Raw genomic sequence first — 27,294 nt, forward strand, 5'->3', positions numbered from 1 at the left:
AGCACGGGCTTCAGCAACATTGAACAACCCTCTCTCCTCCCCAACCGGAACGGCAGAGATGCCCTCCCCACCCCCCTCCCCACCCCCTTCCATCTTGACCCCTCCTCTCTTAGGAATGGCATTTGTTCCAAATTGAGAAGCTGAGTGCACGAGGCAGATCTGGCTGAGGAAGATTATTTGCACCGGGCTGGACTAGTTCAACCGTTCATAAAGAAATTACACCATAATTCTCCATCAGTTTGGTTCAGTTGATAGAATTCTTATTGCCCAGTCAGAAGATTGTGGATTTAGCCTGACGTTTCACAGGCTTACTGCACTGTTACAGGTGTCACCATTTTGCCTCATGTTTCTGTGTAGATTCTCTCTCTGTGTCTTGACTAACATTCTTCCCCTCAACATCCGAAAGACGTGCTGGTTAGATGCATTGTCCCTCAGTGTACCCAAACAGGCTCCGGACTATGGCAACTAGGGGACTTTCACAGTGACTTAATTGCAGCGTTAATGTAAAATAAAACAAAGTTTATTTACTGGTCACAAGTAAGGCTTACATTAAATATAAAATATAAATATAAAATATAAATAAAATATAAAAGTAGGGAGGTCTTGCTGCAGCTGTATAGGGCATTGGTGAGGCCGCAGCTGGAGTACTGTGTGCAGTTTTGGGCGCCGCACCTGCGCAAGGATATTTTGGCCTTGGAGGGAGTGCAGAGGAGGTTTACTAGGCTGATACCGGAGTTGAGGGGGTTGAGCTATGAGGAGAGGCTGAATAAACTAGGCTTGTACTCGTTAGAGTTTAGAAGAATGAGGGGAGATCTCATTGAGACGTATAAGATGATGAATGGGATGGATAGGATAGAGGTGGAGAGACTCTTCCCGCTCAAAAAAGACAGTAGGACTAGGGGGCACAGCCTCAAGATAAAGGGGGGGCGGTTTAGAACGAAGTTGAGGAGGAACTTCTTCACTCAAAGGGTGGTGAATCTCTGGAATTCTCTGCCCGTTGAAGTGGTGGAGGCTGCCTCGCTAAATATTTTTAAGAAGCGGGTTGATGGGTTTTTGATAAGAGAGGGGATTAAGGGTTATGGGGAGAGGGCGGGAAAGTGGAACTGAGCCACGACAGATCAGCCATGATCTTATTGAATGGCGGGGCAGGCTCGAAGGGCCAGATGGCCTACTCCTGCTCCTATTTCTTATGTTCTTATGTTCTTATTAACAGTGCAATGAAGTTACAGTGAAATTCCCCTAGTTGCCACACTCCCGGCGCCTGTTCGGGTCAATGCACCTAACCAGCACATCTTTCAGACTGTGGGAGGGAACCGGTGTACCCGGAAGAAACCCACACAGACATGGGGAGAACGTGCAAACTCCACACAGACAGTGACCCAAGCCGGGATTCAAACCCGAGTCCCTGGCGCTGTGAGGCAGCAGTGCTAACCATTGTGCCACCGTGCCGCCCCATACACCTACCTGTGACACTCATAAATAAACTTAAAACTTAAACTACAACCAGCAGATTACAGGAACAAATTAATAGTTAAGTAATTACAAAGTATTTCTCTAGATTTGGAGTGTTCTGAGGGTGGCGGTGATATGGTTATGACAAATAAGTTGGGATTTTCCAGACACCTGCCCCGATACCAGAAGTCGCTGACTTCGAACAATGGACCTTTGAATTGTGCATCAAATTTCACTGTCCTGTCTGCAATGATTCTGATGGTGGAAAGTGCCAGGTAATTTACCACAATTTCTTGATTTCTCTCCATCTGGCATGTTGTTTGTGTCTCACAGAAATTGTTTTGGGATTTTTGGCTGCACTGTGGAGGTCTTGGCACACAGTGTTTAGCGTCTGTACGTTTACCAGAAATTCTGTATTCAAATCTCACACCAGTTCTTGAAGGAGGCCATTCGCCCCATCGAGTCCACCCAGGCCCTATCCCTGTAGCCCCAAGTATTTACCCTGTTAATATTCCTAACACTAAGGGGCAACTTAGCATCGCCAAACCTGCATATTTTTGGAAAGGGATGAAACTGGAGGCAGTGACCCTCGGCTGGAATTGAACCTGGGTCCCCGGCGCTGTGAAGCAGCAGTGCTAACCACTGTGCCGTCGTGTTTCCAGATCGTCTGCTGTCGATGATTAATCAACGAACCCAGTACTAATTGGCAAAACCTGTGTATCACGAACAGGCATTTTACAAGATAAGAGAGTGACCAACACCAGGGAGGCCGCAAGTTATCAAATCATTTCAGGAGGGGACCAATCGAGAGTGATCCGGCAAGGACGGAGAGGAAAGAAATGGTCCCTTGGATGAGACAATGTGAGGTTATTGTCTGCTCTGAAATCACAATTCTAAATGTCTTCCAGAGTTCGATGATTAAACTGACAAAAGAACCCAATTATAATCACTGGTTGCTATCCCAGTGCCATAATTCAGCAATCACGTCCTTATACATATTCACAAGGACAAGTCAATGACTTCATTGCATTCAGAACAATTGCCTTTTTTGTTGTAAATGAGATATGGGAGATCTGAGCACCAATAACAGCGGCCCATGTGGCGATAATGTTGGTAAACATCAGGCTCCTTGGGCAGACAAATTTGATATGAACTATACTGAAGCTGATTACTTTCAAGTTAGCCACTGCTCCAAGGGCATCATTGAACAAACGTACCGACTTAGGTTGGGCTTTTCATCTACTCCGGATCATCATAGGGCTGATGGGAGAGATTTTGCGTTCCATTTCAGCTTTTCGGAAACACAGATAAAAGTTTATCTATTCGTGTCACGAGTAGGCTTACGATAACACTTCAATGGAGTTACTGTGGAAATCCCCAAGTCACCAAAGAATCATCAGGCATGGACCCTCATTGGCTCTTTCAATGGACAATCCACTTTGTTCCTTTCTGGTGCTCTTTCAACATTATCCCTGTTTTTTTTTGCCCTTCAACTACTTATCCAATTCCCTTTTGAAAGACATTCCTGAATCTGTATCTGGCACCCGATGAAGTAGTCCAGGTTTTCCCCAACCGTTTTTGAGTCACGGATAGGGATTGACCTCACAAGAACATCGGGGAACCCCCAGCATTCTCATGATGTCGACACCACTTTTTTTGCTGCATAATAGGTGCAAACACAGAAATCAAAGGCGAACAAGTCTAGCACATCCATTAGCAATTAGAAAGCGGCACGCAGTCACATACAATCACTAGCCACATGACCCCCTCCCCCAACCCCCCCTTCACATTAACCCCTGGCCAAACCACCCTTCCATGGTCCCTCAACATTAACCCCTACTGGTAGCCCCTGTATTAGGAGTGAGTAATCTAAAACGTTCTCCTATTTACAAGAATATTTAAGGAACCAGGGTTTTTTTGTCATCCAAGCTCGGCTCATTGTGGTTTCAACAGATCTCTGTTGGGACTTGGAAGCCTCAATTCAATTGTAACTGAGGCCCAGGTCGGGTTGGAAATTCAGTTGGAGTTCCCACAATTCTTGCTGGCAATTCCATGGAATTTAGCAGGGATGGGGGGGGAGGGAGGGGTAATTTGAAACCAGCCTGCCTAACCAATAACACCTCCCAGGAACAGGACAGGCTCGGGTTGGGGGCGACCTCTCTTTACACCCGTCTTGTTTGGCTTTCTGTTAAAATGCAAGTCCATAAAAATCCGAGTGTAAAACGGGCATCTAGCCCGGAACCCCGCCCCACACTCACCCGTGAATTAGATTACAATTGAAGTTACTGATTCCAGGGGTGGACCCAAGAAACTTTTCTGGGTACCTCACCCCCTCCCAGTCTCCTCACCACCCCCACCTGCTCCCCTCAGGAAAAACTGCCCCTACGGAATCGATGGCTGCCCTTTGATCCAGATTGCCAGGGCTGGTTGATTGAAGGAACTATCTAATTAGTGCCCGTCCTGCTCTTCCCTCACTGCCCTGAAAATATTTCCTTTTCATACGTATCCAATTTCCAATTGAAAATTACCATTAATTCTACTTCCTCACAGGCAGTGCATTCCACATGAAAACAATTCACTTTGTAAAAAAATTCTCCTCATTTTTCCCCCTGCTTATTTTGCCAATAACTTAATCTGTGTCCTCTGGGTACTGATATTGCAGTTACTTCCCAAGTACTCAATCAAGCTCGCTTATAATTTTGAACATCTCTATTAAATCTCCCCTGAATCTTCTCTGTACTAAGGGAAACAGATTCTACAGACTCTCCACAGAACTGAATTCCTTCATGCCCTTGGTGCCATTATATAAATCTCCTCTGCACTCTCTCCGAGTGCCTATCCATAAACACTCAAGAGGCTTGACACCATCTAGCGTGAAGCAACCCATTTGATTGCAAAGGCTGTGACAAACATTCTCTCCCTCCACCACAGTGGCAGCAACGTGTACTATCTACAAGACGCGCTGCAGCAACTCCCCAAGGCTCCTACGACAGCACCTTCCAAACACACTATCACTGTCATCAGGAAGGTCAAAGGCAACAGATATCTGGGAACGTCAGCACCTGGAGATTCCTCTCCAAGCCTGACTTGGAAATATATTACTGTTCTTTCACTGTTACTGGGTCAAAATTCTGGAACTTCCTCCCTACCTGCACAGTGGATGCATCTACATCACATGGGCTGCAGTGAGTCCAGAAGACAGCTCACTACCACCTTCTCAAGCGCACTTAGAGATAAACCATAAATGCTGGCCTAGCGATGCCCATGTTCATGCACAAATATTTAAAAAGGCACTGATTACTTTCTGAAACTGTTGTACCAGAATTGGACACACACTCTAGCTTATATCTAACTAGCAATTTAGAAAGGCTTACTATCACTTTGCCTTTGAACTCCATGGGCAGGATTTTCCGGCCTTGCTCAATGTGAGACTGGAAAATTCCATCTGAGGTCAACGGACATTTCCACTGTCCGCTCCTCGCCCACTCCGATTTTGCAGCGGATGGGGCATTAGAATTCCGATGGATGCCTCTTCTTGGAAAACTCAGGATGCCAGAGACTTTTTTAACAACAGGTTTATCAATTTGCCCAGCTGCCTTCAATGACTGGCGTATGTAAATCGCCAGGTCTCTCTTCATCTCTTGTACCAAGTGGTTAAGGCTACCACTGATTGTTACTCTTTACAAAATGCGTAACTTTCCACTTTACTGCATCAAATTTTATCTGCCATGTTCTAATCCAGTTCACCAGGCTCTCTGCATCCTCTGAGTGTCTGTTATTACTTCCCCCATTGTTCACTGCATTTCAAAGCCTTGTGCGATCTGCAAACTTATAATTCATCCCCTGTAATACCCAAATTCAGGTCAATAATTAATTTTTAAAAAGCAAGTTGGAAATTAAGGGCAGCGCAGTAGCACAGTGGTTAGCACTACTGCCTCATGGCGCTAGGGTCCCGGGCTCGATTTCTGACTGGGGTCACTGTCTGTGTGGAGTTTGCACATTCTCCCCGTGTCTGTGTGGGTTTCCTCCGGGTGCTCCGGTTTCCTCCCACAGTCTGAAAGACGTGCTGGTTAGGTGCATTGACCTGAACAGGTGCCGGAGTGTGGCAACTAGGGGAATTTCACAGTAACTTCATTGCTGCGTTACTTGTGACTAATAATTTACTTACTTGTGATTAATAATTTAACTTTAATAAATTATGACAAATCAACAGCCACCAATTCCTGCCTAATCCGGCTATAGTTAGCCTTCCCCCAATTCTGCACCCTACCCATAGGACAACACTCATCCTTTTCCATTACTATTCTAAAGTTAACAGAATTGTGGTCACTATTTGCCACATGTTCCCCTACTGAAACTTTGACGACCTGACCGGGCTCATTTACCAGTATTAGGTCCAGTATAGCCCCCTCTCTAGTTGGGCTATCTTCATATTGTTCTAAAGAACCTTCCTGTATGTTTTTACAAATTCCGCATCGTCCAGACCCCCAGCCATAGGCACTTTCCAGTCTATACCAGAGAAATTAAAGTCTCCCACTACAACAACCCTACTTTTTCTGCACCTATCCAGAATCTCCTTACATAGAACATAGAACATAGAACATTACAGCGCAGAACAGGCCCTTCGGCCCATGATGTTGCGCTGACCAGTTTTTTTTTAAAAAAAACACTGACCCACTAATCTAAACCAAACCCTTTCCATCCATAAACCTATCCACAGGTCTCTTAAACGCCCCCAAACTAGGTGCATTTACAACTGCAGCAGGCAGGGCATTCCAGTCCCTCACCACCCTCTGGGTAAAGAACCAACCCCTGACATCCGTCCTATAACTACCACCCCTTAGTTTAAAGCCATGCCCCCTCGTGCTAGCTTTCTCCATCTGAGGAAAAAGGCTATCACTATCCACCCTATCTAAACCTCTAATCATCTTATACGTTTCAATAAGATCCTCTCTTAGCCTCCTTCTTTCCAGCGAAAACAACCCCAAATCCCTCAGTCTCTCCTCATAGGACCTCCCCTCCATACCAGGCAACATCCTGGTAAACCTCCTCTGCACCCTCTCCAAAGCCTCCACGTCCTTCCTGTAATGTGGGGACCAGAACTGCACACAGTACTCCAAGTGCGGCCGCACCAGAGTTGTGTACAGTTGCAACATGATGGTGCGACTTCTAAAATCTGTCCCCCTACCAATAAATGCCAAGACACCGTACGCCTTCTTAACTACCTTATCTACTTGATTCCCAACTTTCAGGGATCTATGTACACATACACCTAGATCCCTCTGCTCCTCCACACTATTCAAAGTCCTCCCGTTAGCCCTATACTCAACACATCTGTTACTCCTACCGAAATGAATTACCTCACACTTCTCCACATTAAACTCCATCCGTCACCTCGCGGCCCAGCTCTGCAACCTGTCTAAGTCACCCTGCAAACTATGACACCCTTCCTCACAATCTACCACGCCTCCGACTTTGGTGTCATCAGCAAACTTACTCATCCACCCAACTATACCCTCATCCAGATCATTAATAAAGATTACAAACAGCAGTGGCCCCAAAACAGATCCCTGAGGCACACCACTCGTAACCGAGCACACCACTCGTAACATATCCGTCCCTCCACTTCCCGTGGACTGTTGGGTATGGATAGGGTGAATAGTGGGAAGCTTTTTCCCAGGTCGGAGGTGACAAACATGAGGGGGGGCGAGATTTAACTCAGATATCAGAGAGACATATTTTACACAGAGTGTGGCGGGGGCCTGGAATGCACTGTCAAGCAGGGTGGTGGAGGCGGACATGCTGGGGTCGTTTAAGACTTATCTGGATAGTCACATGAGCAGACTGGGAATGGAGGGATACAGAAGAATGGTCTAGTTGGACCAATGAGCGGCGCAGGCTTGGAGGGCCGAAGGGCCTGTTTCCTGTGCTGTACTGTTCTTTGTTCTTTAGGCTGAAATAAACTCAAGCTGACAAACTTAAAAATAGAACAAACAGAGCAGGTAAGAAGAGAAGCAAGTTAAACAGGAATTAACTCTTTTTATTTGAAGTACTTAACTAAAATAGCGGTTTAATATTTCAGAAAAATAATCATTTGGAGCTAATATTAGTATAAGTTGCGAGGAAAATGAAACATCTCACATCTGCCAATTGGTTAAAGGCCAATGAATTATGGGATGGTATTTCTTAGTAATCCTTTTCAAGTTTAAATTCTGAACATAAGAACATAAGAAATAGGAGCAGGAGTAGGCCATCCAGCCCTTCGAGCCTGCCCCACCATTCAATAAGATCATGGCTGATCTGTCTTGGCTCAGTTCCACATTCCCGCCCTCTCCCCATAACCCTTAATCCCCTCGCTTATCAAAAACCCATCAACCCGCGTCTTAAAAATATTTAGCGAGGTAGCCTCCACCACTTCAACGGGCAGAGAATTCCAGAGATTCACCACCCTTTGAGTGAAGAAGTTCCTCCTCAACTCCGTTCTAAACCGCCCCCCCTTTATCTTGAGGCTGTGCCCCCTAGTCCTACTATCCTTTCTGAGCGGGAAGAGTCTCTCCACCTCTATCCTATCCATCCCATTCATCATCTTATACGTCTCAATGAGATCTCCCCTCATTCTTCTAAACTCTAACGAGTACAAGCCTAAAACTTGCCGTGAACCTTTTGAGATATCCATTCATATTGCGATAACATGTAGATGTTGGGGGTGGTGATGACCGAGTGGTACTAGCGCTAGACTATTAATCCAGAAACTCAGCTAATGTTCTGGGGACCCGGGTTCGAATCCTTATTCATTTGTGGGGCATGGGCGTCATTGGCTGGCCAGCATTTATTGACTAGCTGCCATGGTGGAATTCGAACGCGTGCCCCCAGAACATTAGCTGAGTTTCTGATTAATTGTTTCACGATAATACCATTAGGCCAGGGCAGATGGTGGAATTTGAATTCAATAAGAAACGTCTGGAATTAAGAATCTACTGATGACCATCAAACTGTTGTCAATTGTTGGGAAAACCCATCTGGTTCACTAATGTCCTTTGGGGAAGGAAATTTACCATCCTTCCCTGGTCCGACCTACATGTGACTCCAGAGCCACAGCAACGTGGTTGACTTTCAGCTGCCCTCCAAGGGCAACTAGGGGTGGGCATAGGAAATGGCAAATGGAATTTAATGTTGGCAAGTGTGAGGTGGTCCACTTTGGTAGGAAGAATGGTAGGAAGGACTATCACTTACGGGGCGAAAAACTGCAGCAGGCGACGGTGCAGAGGGACCTCGGGGTCCTTGTGCATGAGTCGCAAAAACCCAGCTTGCAGGTGCAGCAGGTGGTCAGGAAAGCGAATGGGATGCTGGCCTTCATAGCGAAGGGGATTGAATATAAAAGTAGGGAGGTCTTGCTGCGGCTGTATAGGGCACTGGTGAGGCCGCAGCTGGAGTACTGTGTGCAGTTTTGGGCGCCGCACCTGCGCAAAGATATTTTGACCTTGGAGGGAGTGCAGAGGAGGTTTACTAGGCTGATACCGGAGTTGAGGGGGTTGAGCTATGAGGAGAGGCTGAATAAACTGGGCTTGTACTCATTAGAGTTTAGAAGAATGAGGGGAGATCTCATTGAGATGTATAAGATGATGAATGGGATGGATAGGATAGAGGTGGAGAGACTCTTCCCGCTCAAAAAAGACAGTAGGACGAGGGGGCACAGCCTCAAGATAAAAGGGGGGCGGTTTAGAACGGAGTTGAGGAGGAACTTCTTCACTCAAAGGGTGGTGAATCTCTGGAATTCTCAGCCCGTTGAAGTGGTGGAGGCTGCCTCGCTAAATATTTTTAAGACGCGGGTTGATGGGTTTTTGATAAGCGAGGGGATTAAGGGTTATGGGGAGAGGGCGGGAATGTGGAACTGAGCAGCGACAGATCAGCCATGATCTTATTGAATGGCGGGGCAGGCTCGAAGGGCTAGATGGTCTACTCCTGCTCCTATTTCTTATGTTCTTATGTTCTTACGGCCAGCCAGCGACACCCAAGACCCATGAATGAATAAATACAATACCACTTTCCTTATAAATATACATACATTACAAAAGAGCAAGTGATTGGAAGGAGTACAGTCAAAACAGCTACAATAGGAGGCGGAGGGCTTGGGGAATGTTTCCAAATTACGCTATTGTAATAGAAATATAGAAGAACTACAGCACAATACAAGCCCTTCGGCCCACAAAGTTGTGCCGAACACGTCCCTACCTTAGAAATTACTAGGCTTACCTGTAACCCTCTATCTTACTAAGCTCCATGTACTTATCTAAAAGTCTCTTAAAAGACCCGATTGAATCCGCCTCCACCACCACTGCCGGCAGCCCATTCCACGCACCCACCACTCTCTGAGTGAAAATCTTATCCCTGACATCTCCTCTGTAACTACTTCCCAGCACCCTAAACCTGTGTCCTCTTTTCAGCCCTGGGAAAAAGCCTCTGACTATCCATTCGATCAATACCTCTCAACACCTTATACACCTCTATCAGGTCACCCCTCATCCTTCATCTCTCCAAGGAGAAAAGACTGAGCTCCCTCAACCTATCCTCATAATGCATGCTCCCCAATCCAGGCAACATCCTTGTAATCATCTCAAGTCACAACCTATATTCTGTATTAACCCAACACTTGCTGCCAATGAACTTACTTGTCCCTGCATGCTTTTCCAAAACAAGCAAAAATAAAGATTTTTATTCATATAGCACAAGAATGTTGCCAGAAATTGTAGTTATGAGCAGAGATTGGATAGGTTGGGATTATTTGCCTTGGAACAAAATGGAACAAAGAAAGTTGACGGGTGACTTGATCGAGGTGTACAAAATTATGAGGAGTAGAGATGGAGTGGACAGGATAAAACTGTTTCCCCTGACAGAGAATTCTATAATCAGGGGACATTGACTAGGGCAGCAGGGAGACACAGCGCTTAGCACTGCTGCCTCAAAGTGCCTTGGACCTGAGCTCGATTCCCGGCTGGGGTCATTGTCTGTGCGGAGCCTGCATGTTCTCCCTGTATCTGCGTGGGTTTCCTCAGAGTGCTCCGGTTTCCTCCCACAGTCCGACCATGCTAAACTCTCCCTCGGTGTACCCGAAAAGGCGCCAGAATGTGGCGGCGAGAGGATTTTCACAGTAACTTCATTGCAGTGCTAATGTAAGTCTACTCATGATGCTAATAAACAAAATAGATTCAAGATAAGTGGCAGTAAGTGTAGAAGGAACATGAGGAGGAGACAATTACACAGAGGGTGTCTGGAATTCACTGTCTGAGTTGGTGGTAGAGGCAGAAACCCTAAACTCTTTTAATATGTTCCTGGATCTGCATCTTAAGTGCTGTACGCTACAGGGCAATGGGCTGGATGCATGAAGGTGGGATTAGATCGGGCACCTGGATGTCCTCAGGTTGGCATGGGCTGAAGGTACTCCTTCTGTGCTGTAACTTTTCTGTGGTTCTATGCAGTGCTACCGCACTGAGTTGAAGAACAGAGGAGGACTTCTATCTGGCCTGGCTAATACTTATCTGATCCGCAGCACCAGAACAGACATTCTGGTCATCCCATGGTGGGATCTTACTGTGTCCAAACTGGCAGCGATGTTTGCAGATGTTACAGTAGTGACTACACTTCTAAAAACACTTCATTGGCTGTGAAGCACTTTGGTTAACAAGTTGCTATCAAAGTACAAGCAAATTCTTTGTTTCCTCTCCTTCAGTCAAAAAGGGGCTGGTAATATCTTTCCTTCGCATTTACAAACCTAACGCTCTTATTGCAGAAGGGAAAATTAATCTGTTCACAGCCTTTGGACATAGCGATGCTTTAATAAACCCCGCGGTTTAGATCCAAACCAGGAGCTGGCACTGCGCCACATCTGACAGCGTTCCTCATTAAAACTGGCAACAATGGCACAGTTTGAAAAGTCATTCTTTCAAAGCCTATCGCACTGGGCAATCAGTGCTCAAAAAAAAATCCATTCAATTCACACCATGAAACCCATATGCTTGCACTGCTCATTAAACTTAGTGTGGTCATATGACATTGCTGGAACCTAATCAGCTGTGTGAACTGCCTGAAGAAGTCTGTTAAAAGCAACAAGGAAAGAAAAAGAGGCTGACTTTGCACTTCCAGCTTGGCTCTGGGCGAGACGAGGTTCCCACGCACCGTAACTGCCTTGAATGGAAACGCAAAGGATTCCTGAGAGCCGTGTCCTGCACCGTCACCACACTTACTGAGGTCAAGGCAGATTCTAACAGTGATGTGGAAATGCCAGCGTTGGACTGGGGTGGGCACAGTAAGAAGTCTCACAACACCAGGTTAAAGTCCAACAGGTTTATTTTGGTATCACGAGCCTCCGAAGCTCTGCTCCTTCATCAAGTGAGTGGGCAGCGCTCCAAAAACTCGTGATACCAAATAAACCTGTTGGACTTTAACCTGATGTGGGGTTGCCGGTGTTGGATTGGGGTGGGCACAGTAAGAAGTCTCACAACACCAGGTCAAAGTCCAACAGGTTTATTTGGTAGCACAAGCTTTCGGAGTGCTGCCCCTTCATCAAGTGAGTGGAGAGGTGGGTTCACAAACACAGCATACACAGACAAAAACACAATTACAAGATAATGGTTGGAATGCATTATCTGTTAGTTGTGAGGCCTACCTCTCCACTCACCTGATGAAGGAGCGGTGCTCCGAAAGCTCATGCTACCAAATAAACTTGTTGGACTTTAACCTGGTGTTGTGATTCTAACAGTGTCAGCTTGGTGCAGTGTGTGCCTCAGCCAGGTGGGTTTGAATCCCACTCAGGACAACGTAATGGAGCAGTGAGAGGGTGAGACTTTGACCTGACGCTTGCTCTTACACCCAGCCCTCCCCATGCACTGCCCATCGCCTCCATTCCTGTGAAACAACACTCAGGAAATTCACTCAGCGAGCTTTCCAAAGACCAGAAGTAGATTTACTTCATTGCACCAGTGGCTACTTTTCTAAAGGATCTCATTGGTCGATCACGCTCCTCCGGTCTCTCTGTTGCGAGAGGCCTTGTATAAAACAACATCTTTTCATTTCCTCTGTGGTGGGGTGTCCAAGCAATCCACTACATCCAGGGCAAGGAGTGCAGCACGGTGGCACAGTGGTTAGCAATGCTGCCTCACAGCGCCAGGGAACTGGGTTCAATTCCGACCTTGGGTCACTGTCCGCGCAGAGTTTGCACATCCTCCCTGTGTCTGCAACGGATTTCTTCCGGGTGTTCTGGTTTTCTCCGACAGTCCAAAGATGTGCAGGGTTAGATGGATTGGCCATTGCTAAATTGCCCCTCATAGTGTCGGGGGGGGGGGCGTTTTAAATACTTTGGGTTGCAGGGATGGGGCCTGGATGGGATTGTTGTTACTGCAGGTCCGATGGGGCAAATGGCCTCCCCCTGAAGTGTAGGGATTCTGTGATGCTTTGAAAGCAGGCCGCAGAGTGTATGTTGTCCATTGGAGAGTGAGTTCAATGGTGTGAATGATGTTTCCTTGATGAGTACTTCGTTACGCTCTTATTTTGCCCTCATTAAGTCTAATATAGTTTGACAATATTTGCCTTAATGGAGAAATGAAGTTTGGGTTCAGTTAGGGAAAGTTGTTCATTAACTCAATGTCACCCAACAGGGTTCATTTCACATAGCTCTCCCTTCCTGCCCAGAACACATTTTCCTTCTCACTAATTTTCTTAACCACCTCAGTCTGCCAACCCCTACAACGTGTTGACTGCTTGACAGATTATGATTCCAATGATGTCAGTAATGTCCCCTTGACTGGGCATTTGCCACCAGCGAATCTCAACAGTGAGTGTCAACATCTCACTGCGGCAAATCCACATGCGCACTCATCTCCAACAGGTTATTTCCGTTTCTCTAACCCAGATTCTCTGCAGCTAACCATAGCACTTTGGCAATACTCCAGATGAGGTGCATAGTGGTTAGCACTGCTGCCTCACTGTGCCAGGGACCCAGGTTCAACTCCGGCCTCGGGTCACTGTGTGGAGTTTGCACATTCTCCCTGTGTCTGCGTGGGTTTCCTCTGGATGCTCCAGTTTCCTCCCACCGTTCAAAAATGCACGTGTTAGGTTGATTGGCCCATGCTAAATTGCCCCTTTGTGTCAGGGGGATTAGCAAGGGAAATATTTGGGATTACAGGAATAGGGCTTGGGTGAGATAGTGGTCAGTGCAGACTTGATGGGCCAAATGGCCTCCTTCTGCACTGTAGGGATTACATGATTATATGAGGTTAGCCAACTCACCAAAAGACTGTGTCTGGTGTATCCCTGGACCATACAGTTCGACAGGAATATAAAGTGATCACTGCACCATATAATCCAGCCAGAGAATCACAACTGACATTTGACCAATCCTGTTCAACTATCACAATCGAAATGGAGGGGACAGGACATCCTGAATTTATCAAGCTTCTGACATGTGGCTTGGTCATTCAATTGCCTGAGTGAGCACATCTACCCATGTTGTCAGTGTCCTTATTCGGCATGTTGGCAATAATGTGCTGTTATAACAAGCAGACATTCACAACGAAGCAAAACATTAAGGCTTTGACAACTTGCTAAGTGTGTGATGATCCTCTGCAAAAATGGGGGTTGGGCTGATTTCTGACGGCACGGTGGCACAGTGGTTAGCACTGCTGCCTCACAGCGCCAGAGATCCAGGTTCAAGTCCCAGAATGGATCGCCGTCTGTGCAGAGTCTGCACGTTCTCCCCGTGTCTGCATGGGTTTCCTCCAAGTGCTCCAGTTTCCTCCCACAGTACGAAAGATATGCTGGTTCGGGGCATCGGTCATGCTAAATTTTCCCTCAGTGTACCCAAACAAGTGTCGGACTAGGGGATTTTCAGTAACTTCATTGCAGTGTTAATGCAAGCTTACTTGTGATACTAATAAACTTAGAACAGATATTACATCCAATTGAAGATATTTGCACAACTTATAATGCGACCTCCTGCAATGATTTTGATCACCTGAGTGTATCAGAGAGAAACTCTCCTCCTATTGATCTTGGGTTCTTTTCCTTAGTGTATTATTGCCTCCCCCAGGAGTTGACAGACATTAAGGGAATAATGAGGCACAATGCTCCAGCCACCGTGAGTGTAACACCAACTTGATGGAGCAACTGATCTTTTCCTGTCTAGCTTCATAGGTTTTAATCTGTTACAATATGCTTTATTTAAAACTTCTTCACCTCAAACTGCTGCCACGAAAAGCACAAGCAATAATTTTCTTGCAGTACAAGGCACTCACAGTTAATTCCAATTTTGAAAGGAAAGATAAAAGCTTAGATGGATGCTGTACAAGTGAAAGAATCATCTTATTATTGTTATTATCATTCATCACATGTATATAAAAGATTAAGCAATGATCTAATTGAGGTGTTTAAGATAATTAAGGGCTTTGGTATATTGGATGAAAGAGAAACTATTTCTTCTCATGGAAATAGTCCAGAACAAGATATATCACTTTAAAATTAGAGTGAGGCCATACAGGGGTGCTGTCAGGAAGCAATTCTTCCAAAGAAGGGTAATCGTTATTTGGAACTCTCTCCTACTAAAAGCTGTTTTTTTTTATTGATTCATCACTTTTACTCTTTTAAACCAAATTTTGGATTCAAATACATACATGTTTACATCCACTATGACTCTCATCAACGCTTACAGATGCACCATAGAAAGCATTCTTTCTGGTTGTATCATAGCTTGGTATGGCTCCTGCTCTGCCCGAGACCACAATAAACTACAAAAGGGTCGTGAACGTGGCCCAATCCATCACACAAACCAGCCGACACTTCCTACTGCCTCGGAAAAGCAGCCAGCATAATTAAGAACCAGACATTCTTTCTTCCACCTTCTCCCAAAAAGAAAAAGGAAAAAGATACAACTCGTCCACCTTCTTCCGTCGGGAAAAAAGATACAAAAGTCTCAGTTCATGTAATAACCGGCTCAAGAACAACTTCTTCCCTGATGCTGTCAGACTTTTGAATGGACCTGCTTTGCACTATGTTGATCTTTCTCTGCACCCTAGCTACGTAACACTACATTCTGCGCTCTCCCCTTTCCTTCTCCATGAACGGTGTGCTTTGTCTGTACAGTGTGCAAGAAACAATGCTGTTCATTGTCTACTAATACATGGGACAATAATAAATCAAATTTAAAAAAAGGTTTTTGAGGAATTGTTGGTGTCTGATCTCAAATGTTAAGAGGCTGAGTTTGGTCTTTTCTTGCCTCTTGTGAATGATTTCTTACCACTTTGCTGTGGGTAACACAGCTGATACAGTAATGCAATTTCACACACAGCTTGGGCAACACCTAAGCATCAGAAACACTGGCCTCCGAAATATCTCAAACTGGAGCAGCCTCCACACCACTGCGGATGACAAATTTCTGAATGGCTTTGTCTTTGGGGACACAACAGGTACGGTTTGTGCATTAAATGGGCTGGACGAGCCCTTCTTGGCACGTCCCTCATTCCTTCGCTTTTTAGTCATCTTCAGCACCCAGTGTTGAGGCTAGGGGATCAATTGAGCATTTTCAAACAGAGATTGATAAGACTGTTGCTTGGTAAGATTAATAAATGTTATGAGGCCAAGGTGCGGGCAGATGGATTGAGGTACAGAACAGTCACAATCCAACTGAATGGCCAGACGAGCTCAAAGGGCTACTCCTGCTCCGACTTCCCTATTATTTTGAATGACAAAGAATCATAGAATTGTACAGTGTGGTAGGAGGCCACTCGGCCCATCGAGTCTGCACCGGCCGCAATCCCACATCCCCAAAGCTACCTATGTTCAGCAATGCTTCACACACCCTTAGCCCAACCATCCCCCCCTTCCCCCGACCCTCCCCACTACCACCCCTGCCCCCCACAGAAAAAGTACTGTTAAAACAAAGGAATGGTTGAAAAGAAATAAGACAAACAGGAATGTACCTTCACAAAGTCGAGGGAGCACAACTTGGCTCTCGTGCCAAACTGCCACTTGCATTGTGTGTCAGCATCATAAAGCTGCCCTGGCAGCCTGGCTGGATACTGGTACTCATGCAATTGCTTTGGTTCATCAACCAGACAAGAGGCCTGAGCTGTACTGTGAACAAAACACACATTTCAGACACGTTAAAAAAAAAGTGTTAGGTCAAGGAATAAACAAATCTAAGAACGGCCGAGGGTGACAGAGAGAAGACAAAACCAAAAGAAGTCAAAAAACAACAAGCCCAGAGGATGTTACAACCAATTTTTCTGTTACTTGGTAAACACAGCATTGTAGATTGCATTGGGAGTGATGACATTTTGTTGGCAAGCTTTTTACTGTCATCTTCACGGCCCAGAATGTTGTATCATCCTCTAATCTACAGCTAAGTGATTCCTCTGTCATGTTATAACTCGCATTCTTTCATCTCTTAGGTTCAATCTGGAAAGAATAGAGGCGCCCCCCCTTTATGAAAGTAAGTGTTTGGACAAACATAAAAACATAGAAATGAGAAGCAGGAGTCGGCCATTCGCCCCTTCGAGCCTGCTCCGCCATTCATTCTGATCATGGCTGATCATCGAATTCAATATCCTGATCCCTCTCTTCCCCCACGCCCTCCCACCACCCTCCCCCCCACCCCCCCCCCCCCCCCCCGCCCCCAAATCACTTGACCCCTTTTGCTCCAGGAGCTATATCAAATTTCTTCTGGAAATCACAAATCTTTTTGACCTCAACTATATTCTGTGGCAGTAAATTCCATACATTCGTCACCCTCTGGCTGAAGAAATTTTTCTTCACCTCTGTTCTAAAACGGTTCTGAAATCCTCAAACTATGACTCCTAGTTCGGGACTCCCTCACAATCAGGAATTCTTTCTGAATCTACTCTGCCTAATCTTGTTAGCATTTTATAAATTTCTATGAGATCCCCTTTCAGTATTCGAAACTCCAGTGAAAATAATCCTAGCCGACTTAGTCTCTGCTCATGTGACAGACCTGCCATCCCAGGAATCAGCCTGGAAAACCTTCACTGTACTCCCTCTATCGCAAGGACATCCTTTCTCAGATAAGGACACCAAAACTGTACACAATATTCCAGGTATGGCCTCACCAATGCACTGACCAATTGCAGTAAAACATTCCTACCGCTATACTCAACTTCTCAGCAACTTCTTCTTCACTTGGAGACAAGTGAGGAGATGCTGGAACAGTGTCCAGCACTATAATGTTAGTTTGATGAAGAGGTGTGTCACTGTATTTGGTGACTGAGATACAAGCATGGAAAGGGTTGCAGATGTTGATCTGATGTTGTGAAAAGGCCGGATCTTTTCCCAATGGGTCAGTATATAATTCCCCTGGCTCACTACTAAATCTAGCTTTGTTCATGAAATTCAAGGAAAATCTTTCCTCGAGATTGGGGCATTGGGTGGGAGGTGATTTATGACTATGTTTACTGTGGTTAGCACTGCTGCCTCATAGCCCAGGTTCAATTCCCGGCTTAGGTCACGATCTGCGGAGTTTGCATATTCTCCCCATGTCTGTGTGGGTTTCCTCTGGGTGCTCTGGTTTCCTCCCACAATCCAAAAGATATGGTGGTTAGGCGTATTGGCCGTGCTAAATTTCCTCTCAGTGTACCCGAACAGGTGCCGGAGTGTGACGACTGGGGGGTTTTCACAGTAACTCCATTGCAATATTAATGTAAGCCTACCTGTGACAGTAATAAATAAACTTGAAAACTTTTATTGCAATATAGACAACTATTTTCCCAAGTATATACACAGGATATTCCATGTTCGGTCCCCAGTCTGTCCTGGATTACTTGACACTCGTGGTTCGTGAATTCCCACTGATCTCAGGATAGTGGGAAATGCGGTGCAAGATCCCTTCTTCTGATCACTGTCCTAGGATTGCGCACATTGCCCGCAACGGCATTTGATGCTCTCATGCTGTATCTGTGATGTGTTCAGGGCAGCACGTGTGAATTCACTCAGACTGGCAAAGAGTGAGCTGTAATGATGCCATGACAGAAGACCCTCTCAAGGCTTGAACAGGAAGTGCAGTTACTACTGAACATGGCACAGCAAGAGTCAGAGATTGGAGAAGGGGGGAGGCAGTGGGAGGTAGAACAATTGGAGAGAAATTATAGAATCCCGACAGTGCAGAAGGAGGCCATTCAGTCCATCGAGTCTGCACAATCCCACCCACACCGTATTCCCGCAATCCTTCATATTCTCCCTCTGAGACTAGGGTTAATTTTGCATGGCCAATCAATCTAACCTGCACATCTTTGGATTATGGGGAGCACCCGGAGGAAACCCATGCAGACACAGGGAGAACGTGCAAACTCTGCAAATATATGGGGAGGAAGTAAGACTCCTTTCAATAAGAAAATTGAATTGAATGAAGATATGTGATTCCTGTTTCTCAAACTCTGTAGAAGAATGTGAGATTTTCATAAGGTTATTAAAATAACAAGAGTGGGCTAGATAGAATCTCGGACCTCCTCAGCCATTCAGCAAAGTCTCTGACCTAACCCTAATCCGAACCCTATCACATCCCCTTATCCCTTAGTATCTTAATATCTATCAACCTTAATCAATAACTGAACATCCACTCTCTGTGGTCGAGAATTCCAAAGGCTCACAACCCTCTGAGTGAAAGAATGTCTCCTCATCCCAATCCCTAAGTGGCTTTATCCTGAGACTATGATCCCTGGATCCAGATTCTCCAGCCAAGACAAACAGCCTCAACGCCTTTCCAATGTGTTCTTGGCCCCGAGTTTGTTATGTTGGGAGAGCTATGACCTGCCCTGACTTTGTCCAAATGTATCTCCGGCTCTCCAAGGGTCTGTCACCCATGACTTCTGAAATGACCCGATAAACACATGTCATTCAGGAGTGAATAAATCTAAAAGCTAGACAGAGGATTTTACCCAGTGGACTGCGCAAGTGGTGTGAGCTGCTGGAAATGTTTTCTTTGTAAATGAAATTCAGCTCTGAATTCTGCTTCAGCCGCCTGCAAGTTGTAGAAAAAGCTCACTTCATTCTTCCTGTCCACGGTCAACACCATGTTGTTGTTTGGATTTCTCTGGGTCTCTCCAAATACTTACTCTCTAAAGCCTGGACTTTCTCCATTGGTGCAAAGATGGCAGAGCAGCCCCAAAATCAGAAGGCCCACCCCCTAACCCAACACCTATTTTCGGGCAGTGGGGGTAGGGGTGTAGTCACTTTTCCCACATGGGTATTTTGCAGAGGCAGCTGTCCATTGAGATCGGGGTGACACGGTGGCACAGTGGTTAGCACTGCTGTCTCACAGCGCCAGGAATCCGGATTCGATTCCCAATTTGAGCCACTGTCCAAGTGGAGTTTGCATGTTCCCCCCACGCCTGGGTGGGTTTCCTCCGGGTGTTCCAGTTTCTTCCCACAGTCCAAAGATGTGCAGGTTAGGTGGATTTGCCAAGCTAAATTCATAGAATCGTAGAATCTCACAGTGCAGAAGGAGGTCATTCAGTCTGCAATGATCACAATCCTACCCAGGCCTTATCCCCATAACCCTGTGCATTTAGCCTTGCTAATCCCCCTGATACTAAGGAGCAATTTAGGATGGCCAATCCACGTAACCCACACATCTTTTGGACTATGGGAGGAAAATGGAGCACTCAGCGGAAACCTATGCAGAGATGGGGAAAGCATGCAAATTCTGCACAGAGAGCCAAGCTCGGAATCAAACCTGGGTCCCTGGCCCTGTGAGGAAGCAGTGTTAACCATTGTGCTGCCATGCCATTCACATGCCTCCCAAATTGTCTCTTAGTGCCCCAAGATATGTAAATTAGGGGGATTAGCAGGGCAAAGAGATATGGTTACGAGGATAGGGTCTGATTGGGATTTTGTGCCTCCTTCTGCACTGTAGGGGATTTTAGATCAAGAGCAGCCTGTGCTGAAGTGTGATTTTAGTGGAAGAAGTGTCTGAAACCCAATGGTCTGGATTTCCCTCCCTCTGCCTGACGAAGGGTTTCCCTGTAGCAGATGCAGTGACTCACTGGTCACAGGTAGGATCTTCTGCTCCAGACAAAGCCTGCGACATTTTGCTTGGCACACCACCCACCCTGCCACCAACCATCCCACTGCAGGAAGTCGATTTTGGCAGGACTGGAAGATCCCGTCAGCACGAAGGGCTGGAAAATCCTGCCCAATGTGTATGGATTAGCCCTGATAGGAGCAGGTCTGAACATTGTGGACTTGTTTGGGTAACCAGGGTATCTTTTTGCAAAAGTAAGGCACCTTTTAGGATAGTGTCCCAAGACATTATTGGGGGAGGTGAGATGCTCTTTGGGGATGGTCATGTGCCCTTTGAGGAAGATCAGGTCTTTGAGATTTCTGAAAGTAGGCATGAATGTTCATAAAAAGTGAATAAACCCTGGAACTTTGAAGATGATTACAACCATCAAAAACAATTATCGAAAGTGTCAAAATGAATGGTCAAAGGGAGCCGTCAAGGTCTTTAAAACTTCCACCCTTTAACTCTTTGAAAGACCTTCTGGAAAGATTGCTTGCTATTTTATTCTGAATGTTAACATAAACTTTAGGACTACAATAACTGGATGAGTGCTGCATGACTGATTTTACAACTGTCCATTATCACAGCAGGGTGCCTGCCATTTCACAGTTTGATTTACAGTTCCAAGGGGTTCTGGACTCTTTGAAATGAAGCTATGCATTTCAATGCTTGTTTAATCAAGGGATTGTGTAATTGAATTAAATGTTTCTTACTATAAGGGATAATGTAACTGATGGGGAAAAGAATCGAGTAAGTGAGACGTCATGAATGACGAAATAATGTCTGCAAAAAACTCTGAAGTTTATTTTGTTTAGTCTCAACATGGGTCTTGAGATATGCCAATGGTAGATACTAGGTGAGTTGGCAAGGTAGGTAGACAGCTTTTGAGGCTGGAGTTCAATTGAAAACTTCAAAAGTGAGATTAGTGGACTTTTGTTGAGTTGAGGGATTAAAGGGAATGGAACCAAAACGGGTGGATGAAGCTGGGGTGAATGACAAGTGTAGGTTAACATAATGAGGGAACAGCTTGAGGGACTGAATTATCTACTCATGGGTCAAAGCAACAGAGGCAAACCAGCAACTTCTACATGCTGACATGAATCTGGAAAAGACAGCACAGTCACTAAACCATCCAGGTGAGGTGGTGATATCGTAGCAACATCAATAAACTTGTAACCCCAGGGCTCAGGCAAATGCTCCAGGGACCTGAGTTCATATCCCACCCATGGTGGCTGGTGAAATTTAAATTCAATTAATTGATGAATTCAATTAATTAAATCAAAAATCTGGGATTGAAAGCTCGACTCAGAAATAGTGCCACAAAAAACTATCATTGGTTGGTGCACAAGTTTAACTTTATTTGTGAGTGTCACAACTAGGCTTACATTAACAGCGCAATGAAGTTACCGTGAAAATCCTGTTGTTGCCACACTTCAGCACCAGTTCGGGTACACTGAGGGAAAATTTAGCACAGCCAATACATTAAACCTGCACACCTTTGGAGTGTGGGAGGAAACTGGAGGGCCTGGAGAAAAGCCGTGCAGACACAGGGACTCCACACAGACAGTGACCCAAGCCGGGAATCAAACCCAGATCCCTGGTGCTGTGAGGCAACAAGTTTAACCACTGTGCCACCATGCCACCCATTAACACTGCAATGAAGTTACTGTGAAATTTCCCTAGTCGCCACATTCTGGCGTCTGTGTGGGTACACTGAGGGAGAATTTAGCATGGCCAATGCACCCTAACCAGCACGTCTTTCGGACTGTGAGAGGAAACAGAAGCACTCAGAGGAAGTCCACGCAGGCACAAGGAGAACGTACAAACTCCACATGGACAGTGACCCAAGCCAGGGTTCGAACACATGACCCTGGCACTGTGAGGCAGCAGTGCTATCCATTGTGCCACCATGTTGCAAATCCATCTGGTTCACTGAAGTCCTGTAGAGAAGGAAATTGGCTGTCCTTACCCACTCTGGACTCCAGACCCACAGCAATGCATTGACTCATGTGAAGTGAGCAACAAATCCTGACTTTCAAAGACTCCCACATCCCATGAATAAGTTAAGAAAAAAGTTGTCTGTGGGATTACATATTTGAAATGCAGGTGACACCAACTACTAGCTTCTTTTGAATGCACCAAAATCACATTTGTTCACATTGCTCCAAAATGATTCAAATCTGGTTCATTTTGAATTGTGGTACAATTTAAGACTCAACCAGCTTTGGTCAAAAGTCATTTAGACTTGAAATATTGGCTCTATTCTCCGTCCACAGATGCTGTCAGACCTGCTGAGATTTTCCGGCATTTTTCTATTTTTGTCGCAACCAATGGTCTCTGGATCTGAGTATCCTGAACTAGTTGACATCTTGCACTGAGCTGACCAGTAAATTGACTCCCTCTCCTCTGGAGAGGCCCAGTTTTTTTCTCAGATTGAAGCTGAGGTTACAACTCAGTTAACTTTTCGATTTACCATTGAATGTGGTTGAGTTTGTACAGACTTTCCCAATGTTGTTCTTGGTGTGCAAGTGTTTGCTGTGTTTTTCCATAGTGCACACAACCCTAGTGAACCACGAGACCAAAAATACGATGCGCTCAATGCCGAACAGATCAGAAAGCAATTAAAATTAAAGATCGGATCCGCTGAAAATGATCGTGGCTTCAACCTACCTGAGGAACCTGTTGAGATACTGCCTACTGCACGCAGACCACGAGAAGATTCCATTGTTCCCAGCTAAAGTTGGCGACATGATGTTCCCCTCAGTCTTCCGACATGGGTTCCCCTCCCCGTCATGAACCATGCCAAAACTTTGATTTAAAAAAAAAATTACAAATATGAACATAAATCCATCAGGACATCACAAATTTTTGACACAGGATAAAAATTATCCGAAAACTGAAATTCAGATCAAATATCTTTATTCACTGATTGCAATGAGTTTGCTAACTTTATGGTGAGCTCAAAGTCAGTGTGGCTTGGAAGTTTGTGAGTGACAGCAGTATGTAAATCATATTTATAAGGTTCGTGGATTAGGACAGAAGTGGTGCCAGAAATGGGTTACTAATAAAGGTATGGTCGTACATATTCATATTTTGGGGCCACTGTCTGAACTTTGGGGTGTTCCTCAGTTGATAGCACAGTTTGTCTCAATGTCTCGGGTACCGACAAAGAAAGAACTTGCTTTTCCACTGCACCATTCACGACAGGATGTCTCAAGGCATGTCCCAGGCATCTACATACTTATGAAGGGTGGACCCTGTTGTTACATAGGAAATACAGCAGCCTATTTGTGTGCAGTAAGCTCCCACAAACACTGACATGATAATGGCTAGTTTTAGTGATATTAGTTGAGGGGTAAATGTTGGTCAGGGCACTGGGGACAACTCCCTCATTCTCTTTCAAAGTTATGCCGTAGGTCCTTGTGCTTCCAGCCCAGGTAGCATGGTGGCACAGTGGTTAGCACTGCTACCTAACAGCGCCAGGGACCCAGATTTGACCCAGGCTTGGTGTGGGAGTCTGCACATTCTCTCCATGCCTGTGTGGGTTTTCTTCGGGTGTTCCAGTTTCCTCCCATAGCCTGAAAGACGTGCTGGTTAAGAGCAGCGTCCGTGCTAAATTCTGCATCAGCGTACCCGAACAGGCACCAGAGTGTGGCGGCTAGAGGATTTTCACAGTGAGTTAATTGCAGTTTCAACCACAGAATCATAGAATCCTACAGTGCAGAAGGAGGCCATTCGGCCCATCGGGTCTGCATCGACCACCACCCCACCCAGCCCTTTCCCGTAATCCCATGCATTTACCTAATCTAGTCCCTCTGACACTAAGGGGCAATTTAGCATGGCCAATGCACCTAACCCGCACGTCTTTCAGACTATGGGAGGGAACCAGAGCACCCAGAGGAAACCCAAATTGGAAATCGGACACGGGTTCTTGACACTGTGAGGCAGCAGTGCTAACCGCAGTGCAATCCCAAATCATGTAAGCCCACTTGCGACAATAATAAGTGGACTTTTAATTCCAGGGGGAAATTTTAGAGCTGGAGAAAGAGGGAGCTCTGTTGCTCACACACTGCTGCAGTTTGAAGTGTTAACTGTAGCTGTGAAGATCTGAGCACAACACATCTGCTCCCAACATATAACTTCCACTCTCGAGTCGAGCCCTGCTTCATACTTCAGTGACAGGCAGGATACACCCGCCAGTTATCAACCTCTGTTGCTGCAGCACGAAACAGTAGCAACAACGACAATAATTTTATTTATAAACGGCAAGTCCTTCATCGCGGCCAGAGGACAAAGCCATCTTATTTTGGGAGAAGGAGGCTTCAGTAAATTGCTTGGCTCTGCTTTGCGCGGCAGAGGTTCTGCTCAGTGGTGAAACACCATAATTAAACCATCATTGTCTGCAGGAAACCCGTCTTAGCTTGAGTGACACTCACGTCCCTCCGTTTGATTTCCAGACGATAATAAATATATAACGTGGTGGCTCCCCGCCCCCCCCCCCCCCCCCCCCCCCCACACAACACCACTACATTCCACCCCCCCCGCACCCACCCCTCTCCTCAGAGCAGCTGACAGGCTTAAACCACCGCGCGCTTGACAGGCAACGCTGACTTGACACATTGATGTCTTCTTGGCTGGAGCCTGAACAGGCTTGTTCCGAATCTTTGTTATTATACATATTTTTAATAAATATATAAAAACAAGGAGAACAGCCCTGGATAGACACGAGCTGCCAGGAAATTTAAATGGAATTTTTTTTTTCCCCCTCTCAATTTCGCTCGCAGCGACTGCACCTGCCAGCTCGTTCACTGCCGAAGAGCCTGTCGGAACGTCGCTCCTGAGGGAAAGTCCCGCTGAGGTGGCAAAGTAACGCCGCTGCGTATCAGGTTAGGATCCCGAAGCACGGCAGCGCCAGCAAGCAGCAGTGAACAAACAAAGGCTGGTTTGTTGCTTCGCAGCGACTCACACAACAAAATCAAAGCGCTGGAATTGTGCTGACAAGGGAGGAATGTTGCTGACTCCCTTCATCTTGCAAATGCAAGAATTCCAGATTTCAAACCATTCCCAACGATTTATATTACAGGGGAAAAGGGTGCTGACTGAATCATAGATTCCGACAGTGCAGAAGGCCATTCAGTCCATCGAGTCTGCACCGAGTCTCTGGCAAAGCATCTTATGATGTGGGTATGCCGGCGTTGGACTGGCGTAAACACAGTGAAAAGTCTGACAACACCAGGTTTTAGTCCAACCTATTTATTTGATAATATACTCACAAGCTTTCGGGTTAGTCCCTTCGTCAGGTGAATGGAGAGTTCTGGCCTCAGACAGAGCATATAAAGCACAGACAGTTTAGAGATTACTGATTAGAATGCGAATCCTTACACCTAACCTGCTGTTCAACACCTGAAGTGGCTGATAATGTGAGTGGAAGGAGCACTGATCACAGTTTAAAGAGATGTGTATTGTCTCCAGACAGTACAGTAAGTGAGGTTTTGCAAACCCAGGCAAGTCACGGGGGTTACAGATAGTGCGACATGAACCCAAGATCCCTGTTGAGACCGTCCTCATGTGTGCGGAACTTGGCTATCAGTCTCTGTTCAGTGACTCTGCGCTGTCGTGTGTCGTGAAGGCCGCCTTGGAGAATGCTTACCCGAAGGTCAGAGGCTGAATGCCCGTGACCACTGAAGTGTTCGCCAACAGGAAGGGAACAGTCTTGCCTGGTGACTGACGAGCGATGTTCATTCATCCGTTGTCGTAGCGTCTGCATGGTCTCCCCAATGTACCATGCTTCGGGACATCCTTTCCTGCAACGTATCAGGTAGACAATGTTGGCCAAGTTGCAAGAGTATTTACCATGTACCTGGTGGATGGTATTCTCACGTGTGATGATGGTATCCATGTCGATGATCCGGCATGTCTTGCAGAGGTTGCTGTGGCAGGGTTGTGTGGTATTGTGGTCACTGTTCGCCTGAAGGCTGGGTAGTTTGCTGCGAACAATGGTCTGTTTGAGGTTGTGTGGTTGTCTGAAAGCAAGAAGTGGGGGTGTGGGGATAGCCCTGGCGAGATGTTCGTCTTCATCAATGATATGTTGAAGACTCCGGAGAAGATGTCGTAGCTTCTCCGCTCCAGGGAAGTACTGGACGACAAAGGGTACTCTGTCCACTGTGTCCCATGTTTGCCTTCTGAGGAGATCGGTGCGGTTTTTCGCTGTGGCGCATCGGAACTGCCGATCCATGAGTCGAGCCCCATATCCTGTTCTTATGAGGGCATCTTTCAGGGTCTGGAGGTGTCTGTCACGATCCTCCTCATCTGAGCAAATCCTGTGTATACGGAGGGCTTGTCCATAGGGAATGGCTTCTTTAACATGTTTAGGGTGGAAACTGGAGAAGTGGAGCATTGTGAGATTGTCTGTGGGCTTGCGGTACAGTGAGGTGCTGAGGTGACCGTCCTTAATGGAGATGCGTGTGTCCAAGAATGCAACTGATTCTGGGGAATAGTCCATGGTGAGTCTGATGGTGGGGTGGAATTTGTTGATATCATCATATAGTTGTTTCAGTGATTGTTCACCATGAGGCCAAAGGAAGAAAATGGCTAGATACATCAATGACATTTTCTTCCTTTGGCCTCATGGTGAACAATCACTGAAACAACTATATGATGATATCAACAAATTCCACCCCACCATCAGACTCACCATGGACTATTCCCCAGAATCAGTTGCATTCTTGGACACACGCATCTCCATTAAGGACGGTCACCTCAGCACCTCACTGTACTGCAAGCCC

The 27,294-nt window shown here is 46.0% G+C and overlaps 1 protein-coding gene across 1 annotated transcript in view; it reads right to left on the bottom strand.

Annotated features, from left to right (window-relative positions):
* adamts18 (ADAM metallopeptidase with thrombospondin type 1 motif, 18) overlaps positions 1 to 27,294 on the bottom strand; it is a 250,197-nt gene that overhangs the window by 87,490 nt on the left and 135,413 nt on the right. The window contains exons 9-10 of the mRNA XM_080188061.1: positions 23,180 to 23,317; positions 16,419 to 16,572 (exon numbers count right to left, since the gene is read on the bottom strand). Coding sequence (XP_080044187.1) covers positions 16,419 to 16,572; positions 23,180 to 23,317 — 292 coding nt within the window. The remainder of the gene's footprint in view (positions 1 to 16,418; positions 16,573 to 23,179; positions 23,318 to 27,294) is intronic.

This window comes from Carcharhinus amblyrhynchos, chromosome 4 (assembly GCF_965287045.1).
Source record: "Carcharhinus amblyrhynchos chromosome 4, sCarAmb.v2.hapA, whole genome shotgun sequence".
NCBI classification, from domain to species: Eukaryota; Metazoa; Chordata; class Chondrichthyes; order Carcharhiniformes; family Carcharhinidae; genus Carcharhinus; species Carcharhinus amblyrhynchos.